We start from the raw sequence: 17,896 nt of genomic DNA, 5'->3' as shown, positions 1-17,896 counted from the left end.
ATATATATATATATATATATATATATATATATATATAGTAATTCAATAAAATATCGAAGGTTGATTTGAAAGCATCTGCTTTGTATTATTCATTCTATTTCTATCTCTATCTCTTCCTTTCTCTCTCTCTCTCTCTCTCTCTCTCTCTCAGACTTGCTTGAAAATACAACTAAAGCTAGGTACTACCTACTTCGATTTCAAATGGCAGGTTTGTAGCACGTTCGACCACAATGGAGGGGTAAGAGACGGTTTCCTTCGAGAATTTGTGGTATCTAGCAAACGCGTAATTAGTTAAAACATAGCAGCATGGTAATTAAGTTAATTTAACGTCTACGTCCTAGTAAGTACGTAGAGTTAGGTCGCGAGCTGAGCTAGCTAGCTAGCTAGCTAGCTAGCTAGCTAGCCTCCTACCTACCTACCTACCTACCTACCTACCTAGCTAGCTAGCTCACTTAGCTTCTCTAAGCTAGCCTAGCTAGGTTTCTAGCAGTCTTCCTGGTTTATCCATTTTAAGGTACCACCACAAAATTACTAGTCGTACATTTGCCCTTAAAGGATTCATTCTCACAGTTGAAATCCTTAATGGAAAGAGAAAGAAAGAAAAAAAAAAAAAGAGAAAAAAGAAAGTAACAAGAAAGGTAAGCCATCATCGAGTCGTACTATCTTCATTCGTCTTTTTCATCCAACCCCAAACGATCAAAGGGAACGAGCAAAGGGACGAGCTTGCTTAATGAGACACGTTCGTTAAAAACGACGACGTCGAAGCGATGATCGTCAGAATGGACGTGAACGTGAAATATCGTCCTTGATGATAACGTTCAGAAGTTTGTCCGATTTTGGCACATCTGTTGGAAAAGATTTTCGTACTTTCTTTCCTTCAGCTAACAAACCCTAAATGTAGACTTTATTTGTTCCTCCTTACTTACTTATTTACTTTGTTTGTTTGTTTGTTTGTTTGTTTGTTTGTTTCTTTCGTTCTTTCGTTCTTTCTTCTTCTTTTTTCTTTTCTTTTATTCCAGTCAATAAAATTTCTATTTCGAGGATTTCGAGGGTTTCGAGAATTTCATATGAAAACGTATGGGTTATTTATATTTTATTATTTGTATTTTCAAAGTAATAGTCAAGATTGTAATATAAAAATTAGTTATACATATGGTTGTACGTGTATAATGTGAAAGAAATAATTTCTTTTTATTTATAATCGAAATCTATTTATAATTGGGTAATTAGAAATGTGTATATGTACTAATACTTTTGTATATGTACTAAAATACTTTATATTATCTAATATTATATTATCTATTATCTTTTCTTTTACAAATTTCTAAGAGAATATATATATATATATATATATATAACATTTTTTATGCAACTCTTTGCCATTCGATAAACACTATTAAAGAGAAAGACAAAGAGAGAGAAAGAGAGAGAGGGAGAAAGTTAATCAATTATTACGCGTCACCTCGTACGATCTTTATAAGAATTACTCTCGTTTGAACGCTGATCACGTTACTTGCCTTCTCTCTTTCTCTCTCTCTCTCTCTCTCTCTCTCTCTCCAAGTTCAAATAAAAAGTACTTGGCAAAAATAAGAACTGTTCATTCATCATTTGTAATTTTTCAAACACGAGTGGAATTTCGATGAATAGTTCGAATGTTAGAAATGGTACATCACATATTATATTTCATATATATACATATACATACGTATATATGCATGTATATACACATATATATGTATATATACATAAGTACGTGGCCAACAAGTGAAAACTTTTTTATTCGAGCGATATTAAAATTCTTCTCGGTTTTATGCGACCGTCAATTAGTATACCGTGCAACCCTTTTCTCTCTCTCTCTCTCTCTCTCTCTCATTCTTTTTCTCTCTCTCTTTTTTTCTCTCTTTCTCTCTCTTTACACCCTACAAGTCTCCCTTAATTACGCGACTTCCGTTCGAAGAATTTTCGACGGAGCGCCGATGCTTTTGGCAGTTGCAGCAACGAAAAGAGAGTAGAAGAAGAGGAAGCAAGAGAGAGAAAAAGAGAAAGAGAGAGAAAGAGAGAGAGAGAGAGAGAGAGAGAAAGAGAGAGAGGGAAGAAGGTCGGAAGGCGGTGGTTTGAATTAGCGCATTCGCGCGCGTACTTTTGAAATTAGAAAAGTTACTACGAGCAATCCGCAGGAACTAACCGCAACGTTCTAAAATCCGAAAATTCTTGCCTCGACAACGGCATAATGCGATTTCACGCGATACACACAGTACGTTGTCCTATTTTTTTCCACTCCTCTTCCTCTCCCCCTCTTTTTCTTTTCTCTTTTTTCTTCTCTTGCTCTTCAAACTCCCTTCTCCTCTTTTCTTTCGTTTCCAAGTGTTCCAGTTCGTCGTATTTGCTCTTTAACGAAAAAAATATTTTTCGTTATAAATAATCGTTCTTTTATTGTTGTGAAATATCTTACGAAATATGAAATATTGTTGTAAAATAATGCTTATTTTAAAAATGGGTATGAGAGTAGTAATGGTTGCTTTGTGAAACGTTTTAATGTCGCGAAAAACGTGATTCTTCTTCTTTTCTTTCTTTTTCTTTTTTATATTTTGTTGTAGAACAAAACGCATTTAGAACGGTGATTCTCGTACGACGTTTAGTTACATATCAACAGTCAACGATTAAATTAGATCGATCTTTCGTTTCCAGATTGAAAGGAAAAAGAAAGATTTTACTTTGAAGAGGAGAAAAGAAAATGATCGATTAAATGAGATTTGCGTCCTTCATTTCTTTCCTTCTTCTTCTTTTTCTTCTTCTTTGAAAGAAAAAAAAAAAAAAAAAAAAAATTGATCGATTAAGTAACATTCGTGTCTTTCGTTTTCTTCTTCTTTTTTTTCTCTTTTCTGAAAAGAGAATGATCGATTAAGTAAGATTTGCGTCTTCCACTTTATTTTCTTTTTCTTTTTCTTTTTCTTGTTCTCGTTCTTCTTCCCTTTCTTTATTTTCTTTATTTTCGGCCGAAAACACGGACATTTTGTCGTTGAAATAAAAGGACAAGTTGACTTAATAACTTTTCTTTCTTCTTTTCGCAGGTGCCAGGAATGTCCCGTGGTGAAACCGACGTTCCTCTGCGGAAGCGACAATCGTACGTACAGCTCGCCGTGTCGTTTGGAGTACCACAATTGCATTCACCACACCTCCGTCCACATTGCCTGCAAAGGCTTCTGTCCGTGCAAAGGTGAGCACTTCCGAGGCTATTTCGTACTCGTAACATTCCTGTCAACTCGGTTTTAATTTAATAGCCGGGACGAAAAATTGCTATGAGCTTTATACGTTGAGTTTGTGATATCTTCTTTTTCTTTTTCTTTTTTTTTTTTTTGTTTTTTGGTTTTTTGTTTTTCAACCTTTCTTTCTCCTCTTTCTCTTTTTTTCTTTTGTTCATGTTTCTTTACTTTGCTTTATTCTTTTTCTTTTTTTATCTGTCATATATTATACATACATAGATAGAGAGATATCTTTTTTGCTGATTTTGATTTTAGTTTCTTTTTTCTTTTTTATTTTATTTATTTCTTTTTTCTTTTTTCGTGCACGTCGACGTTGATTTTTTTGAAGGGTGACTCGCTTGAACACATTATTTCGATGATTTTTTTGTTTCCCTTTTCTTTTTTTTTTTTTGTACACATATATATATATATCGAAATTGATTTTTTTAAGGATGATTTGTTTCGACGCACTATTTTGATAATTTTCTTCTTCATTCTTTCTTTTTCTTTTCTTTCTTTTTTTTTTATGTTTACGTCAATCCCTCCGAGGGTAGTTGGCTCGGAAATTATTTTCATAAAATTATTTCGCACGGAAATTATTTCATAATATTCTTTTGAGCATTCTCTTCAATGTTTCAATGATAATCCTTTGTGTTTATGTTGATTTTCTGAAAGATCATTTGCTCGTACATTACCTTTATGATTTTTCTTTTCTTTCTTTGCCTTTGATTATTTAGAGTATCATATTTACTCGAAAATTCTTTCCTTCTCGCAAACGTTAATTGTTCGTAGTAGGAAACGTTCTCTTAAAAATTATTTTAATGATTTTCCTTTACGTAGACGTTAATTGTTTCGAATAAACGTTTCTTAGAGAATTATTTTAATGATTTCCTTTTCTATTTACGTTAATTATTTATAGAAACGCTTTCTTCAAAATCCAACAGTAATTATTTTTCTCAATGTTTCATACCTTCTCTAAAAAATATCTTCGTAATTGATTTGACGATTTCCTTACGCGTTGATCTCGTTTAAAAATATCATTGTACCTATAAGTAAAATTAATCCATTAAAAATTCGACATTAAATAACGAATCTCTAATATGAAAAAAAAAAAAAGAAAAAAAACGAAAAATAAAAAAGATAATAAAAAAGTGAAAAAAAAAAGATAGGATAAAGAAAAATACTAAAAAAAAAAAAAGATAGTAATAATAATAATAATAATAATAATAGAAAAAAAAAAAGAAAAATTTCGAAGAATAACGCTAGAATTATTCGTAATAATAAGTGTTAAATGATAAATAAAGATCGAAGAATTCATAACTAGCCAGCTATAGTTAATCCCAAGCTAACGTCGAAGGATCGTATTTACATCTGTTCGCATTTCCCTATGCATCTGACGATATGCTGATTTGCATGAATATTCATAGCAACCCGTTAGAACAATAACCGTCGGTGTCACGCCTACAATACGCTTTGGTACGTACGTACGTACTCTAACGTATGTTTGTATATATGTGTATTACGTACAAATACAGAGACCAATGCAACAACCGATTAAATCAAGAGAAGGGTCACGACGTTGTCGTTGGCGTCGTCATTGAGTACACACACGTACACATGCAGACGAACAGATATACATACATACACACATACATACTTACATATATATATATATATACATATATACATACATAAGTACATACGTACATACAAATGTAAACGTAGGTAACCCTGAAGTAAAATCATGAAAAATCATCGTCGGAAATTAATGGGAACATTCGATGATAATCTTCGTGATTAACGGCTCGGAAAAGAATAACGCATGTTGGAAATATTATTTCACTTCGTTGACAGGGAGAAAATGCAGCCGATAAAATCCCATGATTTGCAACTTTCGCCATTAACGAACGAGCCAGACCGAATTATTCGATCTATCGAAACGAAGTTCTATCTATTTTATATGTGTGTATATATATATATATATATATTTTTTTTATTTATTTATATATATTTATATTTAACATAAAAAAATAATAAATGTCAGTTTGATTTGGTATATTTAAAAATAATGATTATTAGAACGATGTTATCTGAAAAAGTCTGCTTTCATATAATTAAAATTTTCCTAGTGATTATTATTATTAGAAATCAAAAAGTTCATTTTATAAATTGTATAAATTTGTAAAATCTTTTCATTTTATAAATTTATAATGTGCACAGATGTATATATAATGTTAAATACAAAGCTTATTTGCAATATTAGAGAACATAATTGAATACAATACGTTTAAAGAAGTAACAAATGAAGTGTCATTTCTTAATTTTTCTTGGTTGTTTTTTGTTGAAATTACTTGTCGAATTTTTTATTTGTCAAAGGAATAATTACAATGTAAAATATAATTGGATATGGTAATCCGAAGTACGTACGATCGAAAAAAATTAATTACGAAAAGGTACATAAACCCGTACAACGAATTTTTTGGTAGACTTATTACTATCAATTTCTTTTTTTTTTTTTTTCTTTTTTCTTTTTCCTTTTCGTGTAAGTGTCTAATCGTACGTATCATCTTTGGTGTGTATCGTAAACAAGCATGATATTTGCATAATGAGCAACGTCGTGCAGAGCATAATGCCGCTTGCGTCGGTGCCATCAAGTGGCCATGCAAAATACGTGTAATTGGATTTCATATGAGACTGCGCTTATCCCATGCGCGAAGTATGCGAGTAGCGAGTATGCGAATATGCAAGTATACGAGCGAGCAAGCAAGCAAGCAAGCAAGCAAGCAAGCAAATAAGTGAACGAACGAACGAAGGATTTATTGCACGATTTATTATATCCTTCCGTGCTCCTATATACATATTTTCTTATATGTATATATATATAATATAAAAAATATATATACAACACTTTATATATATATATATATATATATATACTTGTGTGTGTGTTTGTATATAGTCATAGATGATACCAACTATAACTTCCTTTCCTGTTTGTCCTAAATAATGCAAGAATGCTTTATTTGAATCTGTGATGACGCTTGCATAAAGTAAATATAATATTCATTGTAGCAAACCAGCTAACTCGTTTTAGATTCCTTCTTTGACTATAAAATTATAGATATATATACCTATGTATATATATATATTCTTACGTATACAAAACGAATTAGTTGGAGATACGTGAGAATAATATTTTATTCCCTTAGTCATTTCTCTTAGTCTTGTCGAAAAATATATTTTACTCGTTTGAATTTCCCACCGTTTGACGTTTTCATATTTCCTAGGAAATATCTACTTACTTACTTACTTATTTAATTTCTTACTTATTTACGTTCTCTTGTACCAGATAATTATATAACATCCAGTTTTTCTTTTTTTGTCCTTTTATTATTATTAATAATAATCTAAACAATGTCATAAAAGGATACGTTCATTTGATTCTTTTAGACGATACCTCTAACATTATCATTTATTTCACAAGATAAGTCACTTTCTTTCTTTCAATGATTCCATTCATCTTTAACGATTGTACTTTTTATTAATTTATTTGTAACCTTGAAATTTATTCAATTATTCTCATTCCAATTTAACATTTTCACATATTTTTTTTTCACACAATTCAACATTTACTCATATTCGTATTTTTAAACTTATTTAATAATTATCATTCTCATTTTCTTTTTTTTTCTTTTGCTATTTTTTTTTTTTTTTTCTATTAAATTTATTCAATAATTTTCTCTCTCTCTCTCTCTCTCTCTCTCTCTCTCTCTCTCTCTCTCTCTCTCTCTCGTTGGACAATTCGTATTCTCTTCTATTTCTTTTTTTTTTTATTTTTTATTTTTTATTTCTTTTTGCTTTTTTCTTTTGAATTTATTCAATAATTCCTGTCGAATACCTCTGATAAATATAAAGTCACGATTTTCGACCAACGATTTTCACATTTGGATGAGTTTTGTCACGATAAAGTTTGTTAAAAAGAGCTGTACGAGAGAAAGGGGTAGAAGAGGAAGGAGAGAGGGAGGAAGAGGAGGAGAAAGAGGAAGGTAGACACGATTGAATTTTATCAAGCAAAGCTAATTTTCGAGCGAGTCTCTCTCAACCTCTATCTCTCTCTCTCTCTCTCTCTCTCTCTCTCTCTCTCTCTCTCTCCCTCTCTCCCTCTCTGTGTATTTACGGGGCTACGGGGTTTGTTTAAAAATCACTGCATCGAGAGTGTTGCCACAGGCTTCCTGCTATTTTCGAAAAGCGAATGCTAATTTTAACGGGATTTATTTGCACAGCGGTTAATGAGTTGTCACTGGCCTCGTTTCGCGGTATTAACGATTAATAAAGATTTGTCTCGTATGACATGTATATATCGAGTCGAATGAAATCGAATCGTGTCGTGTCGCATCGAATCGATCGATCCAATTTTTTCTTTTCTTTTTTCTTTTTTTTTTTTTCTTTTTTTTTTTAAAGAAAAAATACGTTTTTTCTTCTACACAGATATCGACGTGCAACTATCAATTTCGATTGATTAACAATATTTTATTAATTATTATGAAAATCTTTTTATACGACGATCTTTCCTCCGTTTTTCTTCTTCTTTTTTTTTTTACTTTTCATACATATATCGATTCGAAAAATCTCTCCCATTATTTTTTCTCTCATTTTCTTTTCTTTTTAATTTTTTAACTCGAAAAAAGATTGAAGAAGAAGAAGGATAAAAACGGTTCGGTTCTTTTCATTCATTTAGGAAGATTCATGGGTAATTAAATCCAATTCGAACGAAAAGTCAGTCAGTGGAAGATTGAAAAGATTGCAAATTCCTTTTTTTTTCTGTTTGTTTGTTTATTAAAAACAGAGAATGAAAATAAAAAGAGAAAAAAGAAACTTGCTTGTTTCACTGCGATCTCTCTCTCTCTCTCTCTCTCTCTCTCTCTCTCTCTCTCTCTGTCCTTTCGTTCCCTCTTCATCGCCACCCCTACCCCATCCTTCCCCCGCTCCTCTCATCTCCATACCCCTCGTCATCCCTCAGCACATCCACAGTTTTCTATCTTTTTTCTTTTAACGTACGATTTATCAGTATTCATGATCCAGATGCTGGTACGTCGAACGAATCAAGTACTTTCATCGGGAACCGAGAATAAATGAAATTTCGCTTCGTCGAGTCGCAATCAGTGCTCCATATTTCCGCTAGTTCGTTCGTTCGTTCGTTCGTTCGTTCGTTCGTTCGCAAGCTTGCTTGCTCGCTCGCATATTTAGAAAAGTGCATTTAACGAGGTTACACGAATATTTTTCTCATATATATATATATATATATATATGCATGTGTATATATATATGTATGAATGTTTATATATATATATAAACTATAACTAATTAACTAACTATATAATATATATTATATAAAAAAATATATGTTTATATATATATATATAGAAAGAGAGAAAGAGAGAGATGGATATAGATGTAAATGTAAATATAAATGTCGATATAGATGCAGATATGAATATAGATATAGATATAGATATAGATATGAATATAAATATAAATATAGATATGGATATATTTTTTCTTACATTTTCCACAGGAACAGATTTACGGGCGCATACGAAGAAAACGCAAACGCAGCGACAAAAATCGCTCATGGGAAAAATAGGTCGCAATCATGACTTCACTCTTACTCCACGTGATTTCAACTATGACAATCATCACTATCGTTATCTCAAATATACGAAGCGTGCGAAGGTGAGTAAAATGATTTAAAAAAAAAAAAAAGAATATATATATATATAAAAAATATGTCATGATTATATCTCGTATGATCATTAAAAGAGAGCCGTCCTTTTTGTTTCTTAATATTTAGTTCAACGAGATAATAATAATAATAATAATAATAATGATAATAATAATAATAATAATAATAATAATAATAATTTTTTTTTAAATCGAGAAAAACATATGACATACTTCTCGACCGTTAATAATCTAAAGTAAATATCATCGATATATACATATATACGTACATACGTAAATACATACATACATTTTCTTTTTCTTTCATCGAACTAAATCGAAATTGTTTCATCTTTTTTCTTATCGTGAAACAAATCTACAATACATACAGTTGGAGAATAAAGGAACGTAAGTGATACACGAGAGAGATGTATGATTTATCGGCAACATTCCAATATCCGATTCCGTCGAGCGAAGGTGGTAGTTTTCGTTGCCAGGAAGTTTCGTGGTTGAGGGAGGATAAGAGAGAAAGAGAAAGAGAGAAAGAGAGAGAGAGAGAGAAGAAGGGAGAAAAAGAGAAAGACAGAGAGAAAGAAAGGAAGAGAGAAAAAGAGAGAAAGAGGGTAGAGGAATTCGTTTTACATAGACCATAGAAGGAGTCCAAACAGTTTGTTTTTCCAGAAAGAAAAAGAGAAAGGAAAAAGAGATCAATAGATAGATAGATAGATAGATAGATAGATAGATAGATAGATAGATAAACAGATATATAGAAAGAGAAAAAGATTTTACGTATCTCGTTAGCGAAGGGTAAAAAGAACAAAGAAAATAATGCGAAAGGATGGAGGGTTCGAAAAGAAGGTTAGGTATATAGTAGTTATACATGAAAGAAAAAGAAAACAGAAAGAAAATAAAAACACACTCGGTTCCTTCTTTTCCCATAGGTCGTAGTAGCATTTAGTATCAAACCGTATTCCGCGTTTCTGCAGCGTACAAGAAACGGCAGTCGGCTTTTTATCGATCGACGTATATTCTAACCACCACCACCGACACTACCTCCACCATTACTAACACCAACACCATCATCACCACCACTACTACTACTATTACTATTACTACTACTACTACTACTACTACTGCTATCACTACCACTACACCATTAGCAAGCACGATTCTCGTAAATTTACAAGGTCGCGAGCTTGAACAGCTTTTTAACCTTCCCGAGTCTGCTAAATCGTTGCGTATTATTTTTAGTGTCGCTCACGAGCATACGTATATATATATATATATATATATATATATATATATGTATATGCATATATACGTATTATATACTTCTGTGTTTGTGAATGTATATGTATAGATGAGTGGTTATGTATGTATGTGTGTATGTTCTTTTCGTGGCCTTGATATCACGTCCTGTTTAGAACTACCTTTTCGGTCTCTTTTGCTTTCTTTTCTTTTCTTTTCTTTTCTTTTCTTTTCTTTTTTACTTTTTGTTTTCTCTTTTACTCCTTCAACGTTTTTAATCTTTTAATAAAATACCACAAATTATTATCTTACGGTAACATTTCATACGATTTGAAACATTGCAAATGCTTCGAAAGTTTCTCTTTCTCGATTTGAAGGAGTTAACATTTCTCGTTAATTAATTTTAATTTATAGGATGTAGGAGAGAGAAATAGACGATTGGAAAAGTAGAACGAGGTTTTTTCCTCTCTCTCCCTCTCTTGAAAAAAAAAAAAATAAAAAAGAAAAATCAAATGCTTGTTAACGATCGGTCGATCGATATTGATAGCAAAATGGTGAATATGGTTATCCGTTTATAAGAAGATTAGATTGGGGAATATCTGGTGTAAAGTTCTTGTCGGAGAAATAACATACATTCTTGTGTGCGTGTGTATATGTATGTATGTGGAAAGAGGGATGTGAATGTGTGTTTGTATGTGTGTATGCACAGATAACCCTCGTATAACGCAGTTATTCACGTTCTATAGAAATGCCGTGTTATATAAATCGCGTTATACTCATATCTAACGGAATAAAATTGGATCAGGTTAGAAATTTTTTGTTTAAATTTTATTAAGTCTTCTTTTCTATTTCCTTTTTTCTTTTCTCTCTTTTTTTTTTTGTTGTTGTTGTTTTATTATTGTTTTTTGAATCGTACGAACGAAACATTGACGCAACAAACGGGGATTAAAATTTTATCTAATTCAAGTAATTCGTATAAGATAACATACGAGCCATAAAACAAATGTTATAAAATATATATATATATATGTGTGTATACATACGTTTATATATATAAACATTTATATGTATAAAAATTACAAACTAAACATAAATTTCATCGCACATAACGGATAAATGTTTCGGAAGAAATAAAACAGAATGCATATTTTAATCGTTTACGAACTAACTAACTAATATAATAATAAAAGAAATGTATATATAATGAAAAAAAAATACAAATCTGAAAAATTTTAAGATGAACTAAATAAGCGTTATATAGAAACCATCTTATTTAAATAATATACGATGGATTATTCTATTATAGATTATTATTGATTATTTATTAGACTATTTATTAGACTATTATTGATTATTTATATATATATATTATATATACATATCGATTATTTATATATACATACATACATATATATATATATACATATATATATATATATATGAAAATTTCGATATTAAATGGATAAACGATTTCGTGAACGAAGGGTGAAAATATTTAAACGGGTACGAGAGAAGGATGTTAACAGCGATGGTCGTGACGAAGGAAAATTTATCGTGACGGAGGAGAGATTGCTGAAAGAGTATCGTCGAAAATATTCCGGAAAATGGAACGACGACAAAACGACCATGACGACGACAACGACAACGACAACGACGACGCCGACGATAACGACGACGACGACGACGACGTTCGTTCGTTCGTTCGTTCGTTCGTTCGTTCGCTCGTCTCTCCTTTTTCTTTCTCTTTCTAATTTCAACTTTAGAGTGAAACTCTGAGAACGAGTGAGCGTATGACAGAGAAGAGAGGAATGAAAGGGTTAAGAAGAAAGAGAGATGGAAGAAGAGAGAAGATAGAAACGAGCTAATCGACAAAGATTGCCGAAAGTACTACAAACGCGTCGTCTCTTTTGAAGAACGCCCCAACGACGTTAGTCGTTCGAGCTCGCTAGCATGTTCTATGCAACTCGTTTTATTTCTGCATTTCTGCTTTCCCCGTATATCTTTCTCCTTGGCCCACATCTCCAAATCCGACAACTGTCTCTTCTACAACTTAATTAAATCAAGGTGATCGCGGGAAAGCCTCGTATTCCCTGTGTTAAGAAACGATTCTAAACTCTCTTCTCATTTTCTCTCTCTCTCTCTCTCTCTCTCTCTCTCTCTCTCTCTCTCTCTCTCTCTCTCTCTCTCTGTCTATCTATATCTATTTTTATCTCATTTCCCTAGCAATTGCTTCGTTTAAACCAGTCGGATAACATCATTTGATTTCTCGATATATATTTTCTATTTTATACGACGGGGTGCGAGTTGTTAGCGGGAGGGAAATAAAAAAAGAAAGAAGAAAGAAAAATGTGAAAAGAAAAAGAACGAGTTAATCTCGCGAGAAATTTTCGTGTTCATCCGAGTATTGTTTCGATTTCTTTTTCTACTTTTTTTTTTTTTTTTTTTTTTCATTTCTTACTCTATCCTATATGCAAACATATATATATATATATATATATATATATATATATATATGTATGAATGAATGTACAAAACGTTGCGGAGTAAAATAAGTCGATAAACGGTTTTCAATGACTCATATCAAGAGAGAAAGAGAGAAAGAGAGAAAAAGAGAAAAAGACAGAGAACATATCACGAAATCGAATTGATCGGAACGATCAATTTTTGAAAATATCTACCCCTCTCGAAAATGCATCCACGCATAAACGTACACACGCAAAAACGTACAAAACGAATTTCGCGGAATAACGTAGAGAACGTTAATCGACTTGGACGGTGGTCCACTGACTGGCACATTATTTTAATGGGCGATTTTCGCTTGTAACCGAGCGAGTCCACGCGGAAACCAGGACTAATTTATTTCGATTCGTTTCTGCAAGCCGCGCAATTATCGCAATACACGCGTTCGAAATGCATACAAGCGTGCGATGTCTCTCGATATATACACACATGTACCTACATACACACACACACACACACACATATGCATAGAACGTTCCTGCGAATCTACGATCTTGTTAATTAAATTGACAAATCCGGTATCTCCACGAGATCGCTCTCGTGCTACTAACATTAAAGAGAGAAAGAGAGAGAAAGAGAGAGAAAGAGAGATATTTCCCCTACCATCATCACCTTCACCATCACTCCCATTTCCATTTACACTTCCCACGTACGCTGACCGATTAGCGTAAGGTATTTCTCGATATGTATGCATGTTTGTCTGTATGCGTATACGTATACGTATGTATACTCTTCGATTGTTCGTTCCCGAACGAACTAATTTGTCGATGGATAACCGTTACTATCTAGTTCACTATGATCGATCTTTGATCGATCATTTCTGACAGTTGAAATAAAAACAGTTAAAATATATTACAGTTTCAATGAATGAAAAAGAGAAAGAGAAAGAAAGAGAGAGAAAGAGAGAGAGAAAGCAATTATCTAATCATTCACATCAATGTTCTTTCTTGTCAAGTATGGTAATTGCTATCGATTCGATCAACTAATTGCTTCGATAATCGTATTTCTTACAAGATAGTGTTGCGAGATTAGTATAGTGGGATAGTATAGTGGTAATGGTAATGACAGTAATGGGTGGTGGGTTGATCGGCAATGGTAGTAGTAGTGTTGGTAACAGTATGGTGATAATCGAGTAAGGAGAAAGTACATAGAATTTGTTCGATTCCTTTGTTCACGCTATATTCTCCTTCGGTACGCTTCGAATCGTTCGATCATTATATATTTATGCTCGACCTATCGAGTACGAATAGAACGAGTTGCATTATTCAAAATGATTTAGAGAACATTCGATTGACGTTATTGTGCAAGAATAATGATCGCTTTTCTTTTATTACATTTTCTTTTCTTTTCTTCTATATTTCTTTTATTTTATTTTATTTTATTTTATTTTATTTTATTTTATTTTATTTTATTTTATTTTATTTTATTTAATGAAATTTGTTACACGCTCGCTAACGTAGGAATCTATCTAATATTATTATTATTATTATTTTTTCTTTTCTTTCTTTTTTCTTTGCGATCGAAGAACCGCACTTTTTCGATAAAGATAAAATCGAACGATTTTCGATAATGAAAAAGAAAGAAAGAAAAAAAATAATAATAATAAAAAAGAATAAACGCGAAGTGGTAGAAATAATCGAAGAGACAAAAAGTAGAAGAACCGTCTTTTCTCGAGATAGTTTTCAATTTTTCGAAGAATATTTTTCTTTCATATTTTCTTCTACTTCTTCTTCTTCTTCTTCTTCTTCTTCTTCTTTTTCTTCTTCTTCTTATTCTGTCTTCGAAGAATAAAAATCTAACGCGTACTTTTGGTCACCGCTGACGGATAAGTAATTTAAGTTTTCTAACGGCGCGGTCGTCTCCATTCGGTTTTCTCATTTCCATGAAGTTGGTCGGATGCTTCTGAGCTTCGAAAGGATCAGCAGAGAGAAGAAGAAGAAGAAGAAGAAGAAGAAGAAAGAGAAGAAGAGACTTTGCGAACGAAAGAGAGAGACAAAGAGATGTTAGAACAGACGTGTATTTTGAATCGAGCTTCTCGAATCAGTTCAGAATGAATCCAAGGAAGTTCGTTAAATTATTCCTCTACTCTGTGGTAATTAATAGTTATTCAGTTTCGCATTCGCTTGATGACATAGAATTTCGTGAAATGTACAAAGAATATGTACGTATAACTTTTCCTTTCTTCTCTCTCTCTCTCTCTCTTTCTCTCTGCTTTTCTCTTTTTCTCTTTCTCTCTTTCATTTCTATAAGTACATTTCTAAGTCTTCCTTTATTTCAGATTATATTCGTTTATATTTCAATACCGTTCATTCGCAACATGTTTAAATATATAAAATTATTATAGAACCTAATGCATTAAAGAGGAGGAAAAAGAAAGAGAGAGAAATGGAGTAAGAGAGAGAGAGAGAGAGAGAATAAATTAGTCTTTAGTTCTTCTCGTTATTTTTTCTTCGTATTTTCGACGAATTTTAATAGAAAACTCGAAAGATTCTTCGAACCGTATAGACAAACTTTATTGGAAATAATCCACCGTCCTAGAAATCCCTGCGATAGTAGCCAATGGTGTTAGGTGCTGGGTGCTCGCTGCTTTTGGGTGATATGTGCTGGATGGTATATGCTCTCCTGCTAGTGAAAAATCGAACGAAAATCGTTAAATATGAGGAACCTTGATTCTTTATTGCCAGCTATTTTATTGCGTAAAGGCATATATTTCGATCTTTTTATATCGGATTCTTCCTTCTCGTTCTAATATTTTATGCCTTTTGCAATAAAAAAACGTCCTTCATTGTAATACGAATCATAAAATTTGAATGTTATCATTTGATTTTTATGACTTCAAGCATAAAATTGAAATCAGTATTTCATAGTTATTGTTATTATTATTATCATTATTATTATCATCATCATCATCATCATCATCATTTCTTTCATCGTTATTATTCATTCTTTATTATTTATTATTAAAGATGCTTTTGTTCTTTTACCTTCTTTTCCTTCATTATTATTATTATCTTTTTTCTTTTTATTCTTTTCATTCTTCTGAAAAATTCTCTACGATATCGTTCTCATGCTAATAGGAATAAATTTAAATATTATATATTTTACGAAGGAGAGAAATTCGTCGAGTCATTTCGAAAACTTGTATTCGCATTGAGATCGACGAAGAATACAATGGCATTCCAGAAAGCATTTTCCTCGTTACAACGATGACCATTAAAGCTGGTGGCGAACGTTGCAGCTTTTACGTATTATATGTGTATATATGTATGCATGTATATATATATATATATATGTATGTATGGTACGTATATACGTATCTATATATGTATGTATATATGTATGTCGTTTCACTTCTGCGGCTCCTTACAATCGTAATTTAATTTCAATTGCAGGATTGGATTTAGAGCGAAATAAGTGTCATAATACAAGCTTAACACCGTTTGCATGAAAATTATGTTGTTTCGAGAAGGGAATTGTTAAAGAAAGAAACGGGAGATTTCTATAATATTCCTATAATAAATAATTAAATAATTAATAATATCATTGAAAGGAAGTTAAGACAATAATAGTAGTAACAGTATTATTGGTAATGCTAACAATGATAGTAGTAATGGCTAGTAGTATAACCTTAAAAAGAGCGAACGTATCGGTAACGCCATCTAGCGATTAAAAGTAAAAACTATTATTTTACTTTCAAATTCTTACTCGTTCAATATTGTGTTCATTCTTTTTATTGTTGCTATTATTATATTATTATTATTATTATTATTATTATTATTATTATTATTATTGTTGTTGTTGTTGTTGTTATTGTTGTTATTGTTGTTGTTGTTGTTGTTTCATATTCTATTTTTTTGTTCTTCTATTATTCTTTCTTTCATTTTTTTCTTTCTTTCGTTTAACACCACCACCGCGACGTGCATGTAATTCGCAAAAATATTTCCTTTTTCCATAATCCTTCCTGTGCTCCGGGCGTCATAAAATTCCAGAATAACGCCGTCGCTTTGGTCCTGCACGAAAAAAGTAGGTGAACGCTTTAAATTCGTTGTAATTTCATGCTTTCAAATAATTTAACATTCAACGGACCCCCTTTTGTCGTGCAAAGCGACGTAATCCCTTCTCTCTCTCTCTCTCCCTCTCTTTATCTCTTTCTATCTCTTTCTATATATCTCTCTGTCTCTCTTTCTCTCTCTTTATCTTTCTATTTTTCTCTCTCTCTCTCTCTCTCACACATCCTCTTTTCACCTTTTCATCGTTTTACCAATTTTCTAAATTGTATTATTACACCTATACCAACAACAAAAATAATAATAATAATAATAATAATAATAATAATAATAATAATTGTAATAATATTAATAATAATAGTAACGAAAAAATAACGAACAAAAGAACTCTTAGAAAACTTCTTCCTCGAGAGAACTGAAACTCGTCGAGGTAATATTTTTGACGCGATTAAATCGCGTTTAATCATCGGGACTACTATCCTAGAGGAAGGATGAAGATTTTCTAGGATTAGCTAAGTTCGAACAAACTCTCGCAATATCGGTTGTCGTACGTGATGCAATTTAGGTACGGTTTATTCCGGCTTATGTTAGATAGTTTATTTAGCTGGCTTCGTCATATCATTGTCATTGCTTCACTCTCTCTCTCTCTCTCTCTCTTTCTCTCTCTCTCTCTCTCTCTCTCTCTCTCTCCCTCTCTCTCTCCTTTCTCTCATCCTTTTCCTTTTAGTCTTCCCGTCATTTCGATTTTCTCCTCTCCCACTAAACATTATTACGACTCTCTTAGCCTTTGCTGTCGTCTATCTTGTTAGAACGGTATGTTGCTTTTACTCCTTTTCTCTCTCATACACACACATACATGTTTGTTTCGTCTCTCTCTCTCTCTCTCTCTCTCTCTCTCTCTCTCTCTCTCACTCGTACACATTATACCTTCTCTCTCACACTTATCCATATACATTTATTCAGTTTCTCTCTATCTCTCATATACACAATTATTCTCTCTCACACATAGACGTTTCTATTCGAGTTCTCTTTCTCTCTCCTTCTCTCTCTCTCTCCCCACACACATATACACACACATGCACACACACTTGTGTTCTCTCTTTCCAACACACTCATTTGTTTCATCTCTTTCTCTCTCTCTCTCTCTCTCTCTCTCTC

The 17,896-nt window shown here is 32.2% G+C and overlaps 1 protein-coding gene across 1 annotated transcript in view; it reads left to right on the top strand.

Annotated features, from left to right (window-relative positions):
* Nucleotides 1-17,896, top strand: part of LOC122633456 (proteoglycan Cow) — a 138,979-nt gene that overhangs the window by 117,005 nt on the left and 4,078 nt on the right. Inside the window, exons 5-6 of the mRNA XM_043821357.1 lie at nucleotides 3,072-3,217; nucleotides 8,818-8,975. Of these exons, the coding sequence (XP_043677292.1) occupies nucleotides 3,072-3,217; nucleotides 8,818-8,975 (304 nt within the window). The remainder of the gene's footprint in view (nucleotides 1-3,071; nucleotides 3,218-8,817; nucleotides 8,976-17,896) is intronic.

The sequence above is a fragment of the Vespula pensylvanica genome, chromosome 12 (genome assembly GCF_014466175.1).
Source record: "Vespula pensylvanica isolate Volc-1 chromosome 12, ASM1446617v1, whole genome shotgun sequence".
NCBI lineage: Eukaryota > Metazoa > Arthropoda > Insecta > Hymenoptera > Vespidae > Vespula > Vespula pensylvanica.
This window is presented reverse-complemented; position numbering and strand designations above follow the sequence as displayed.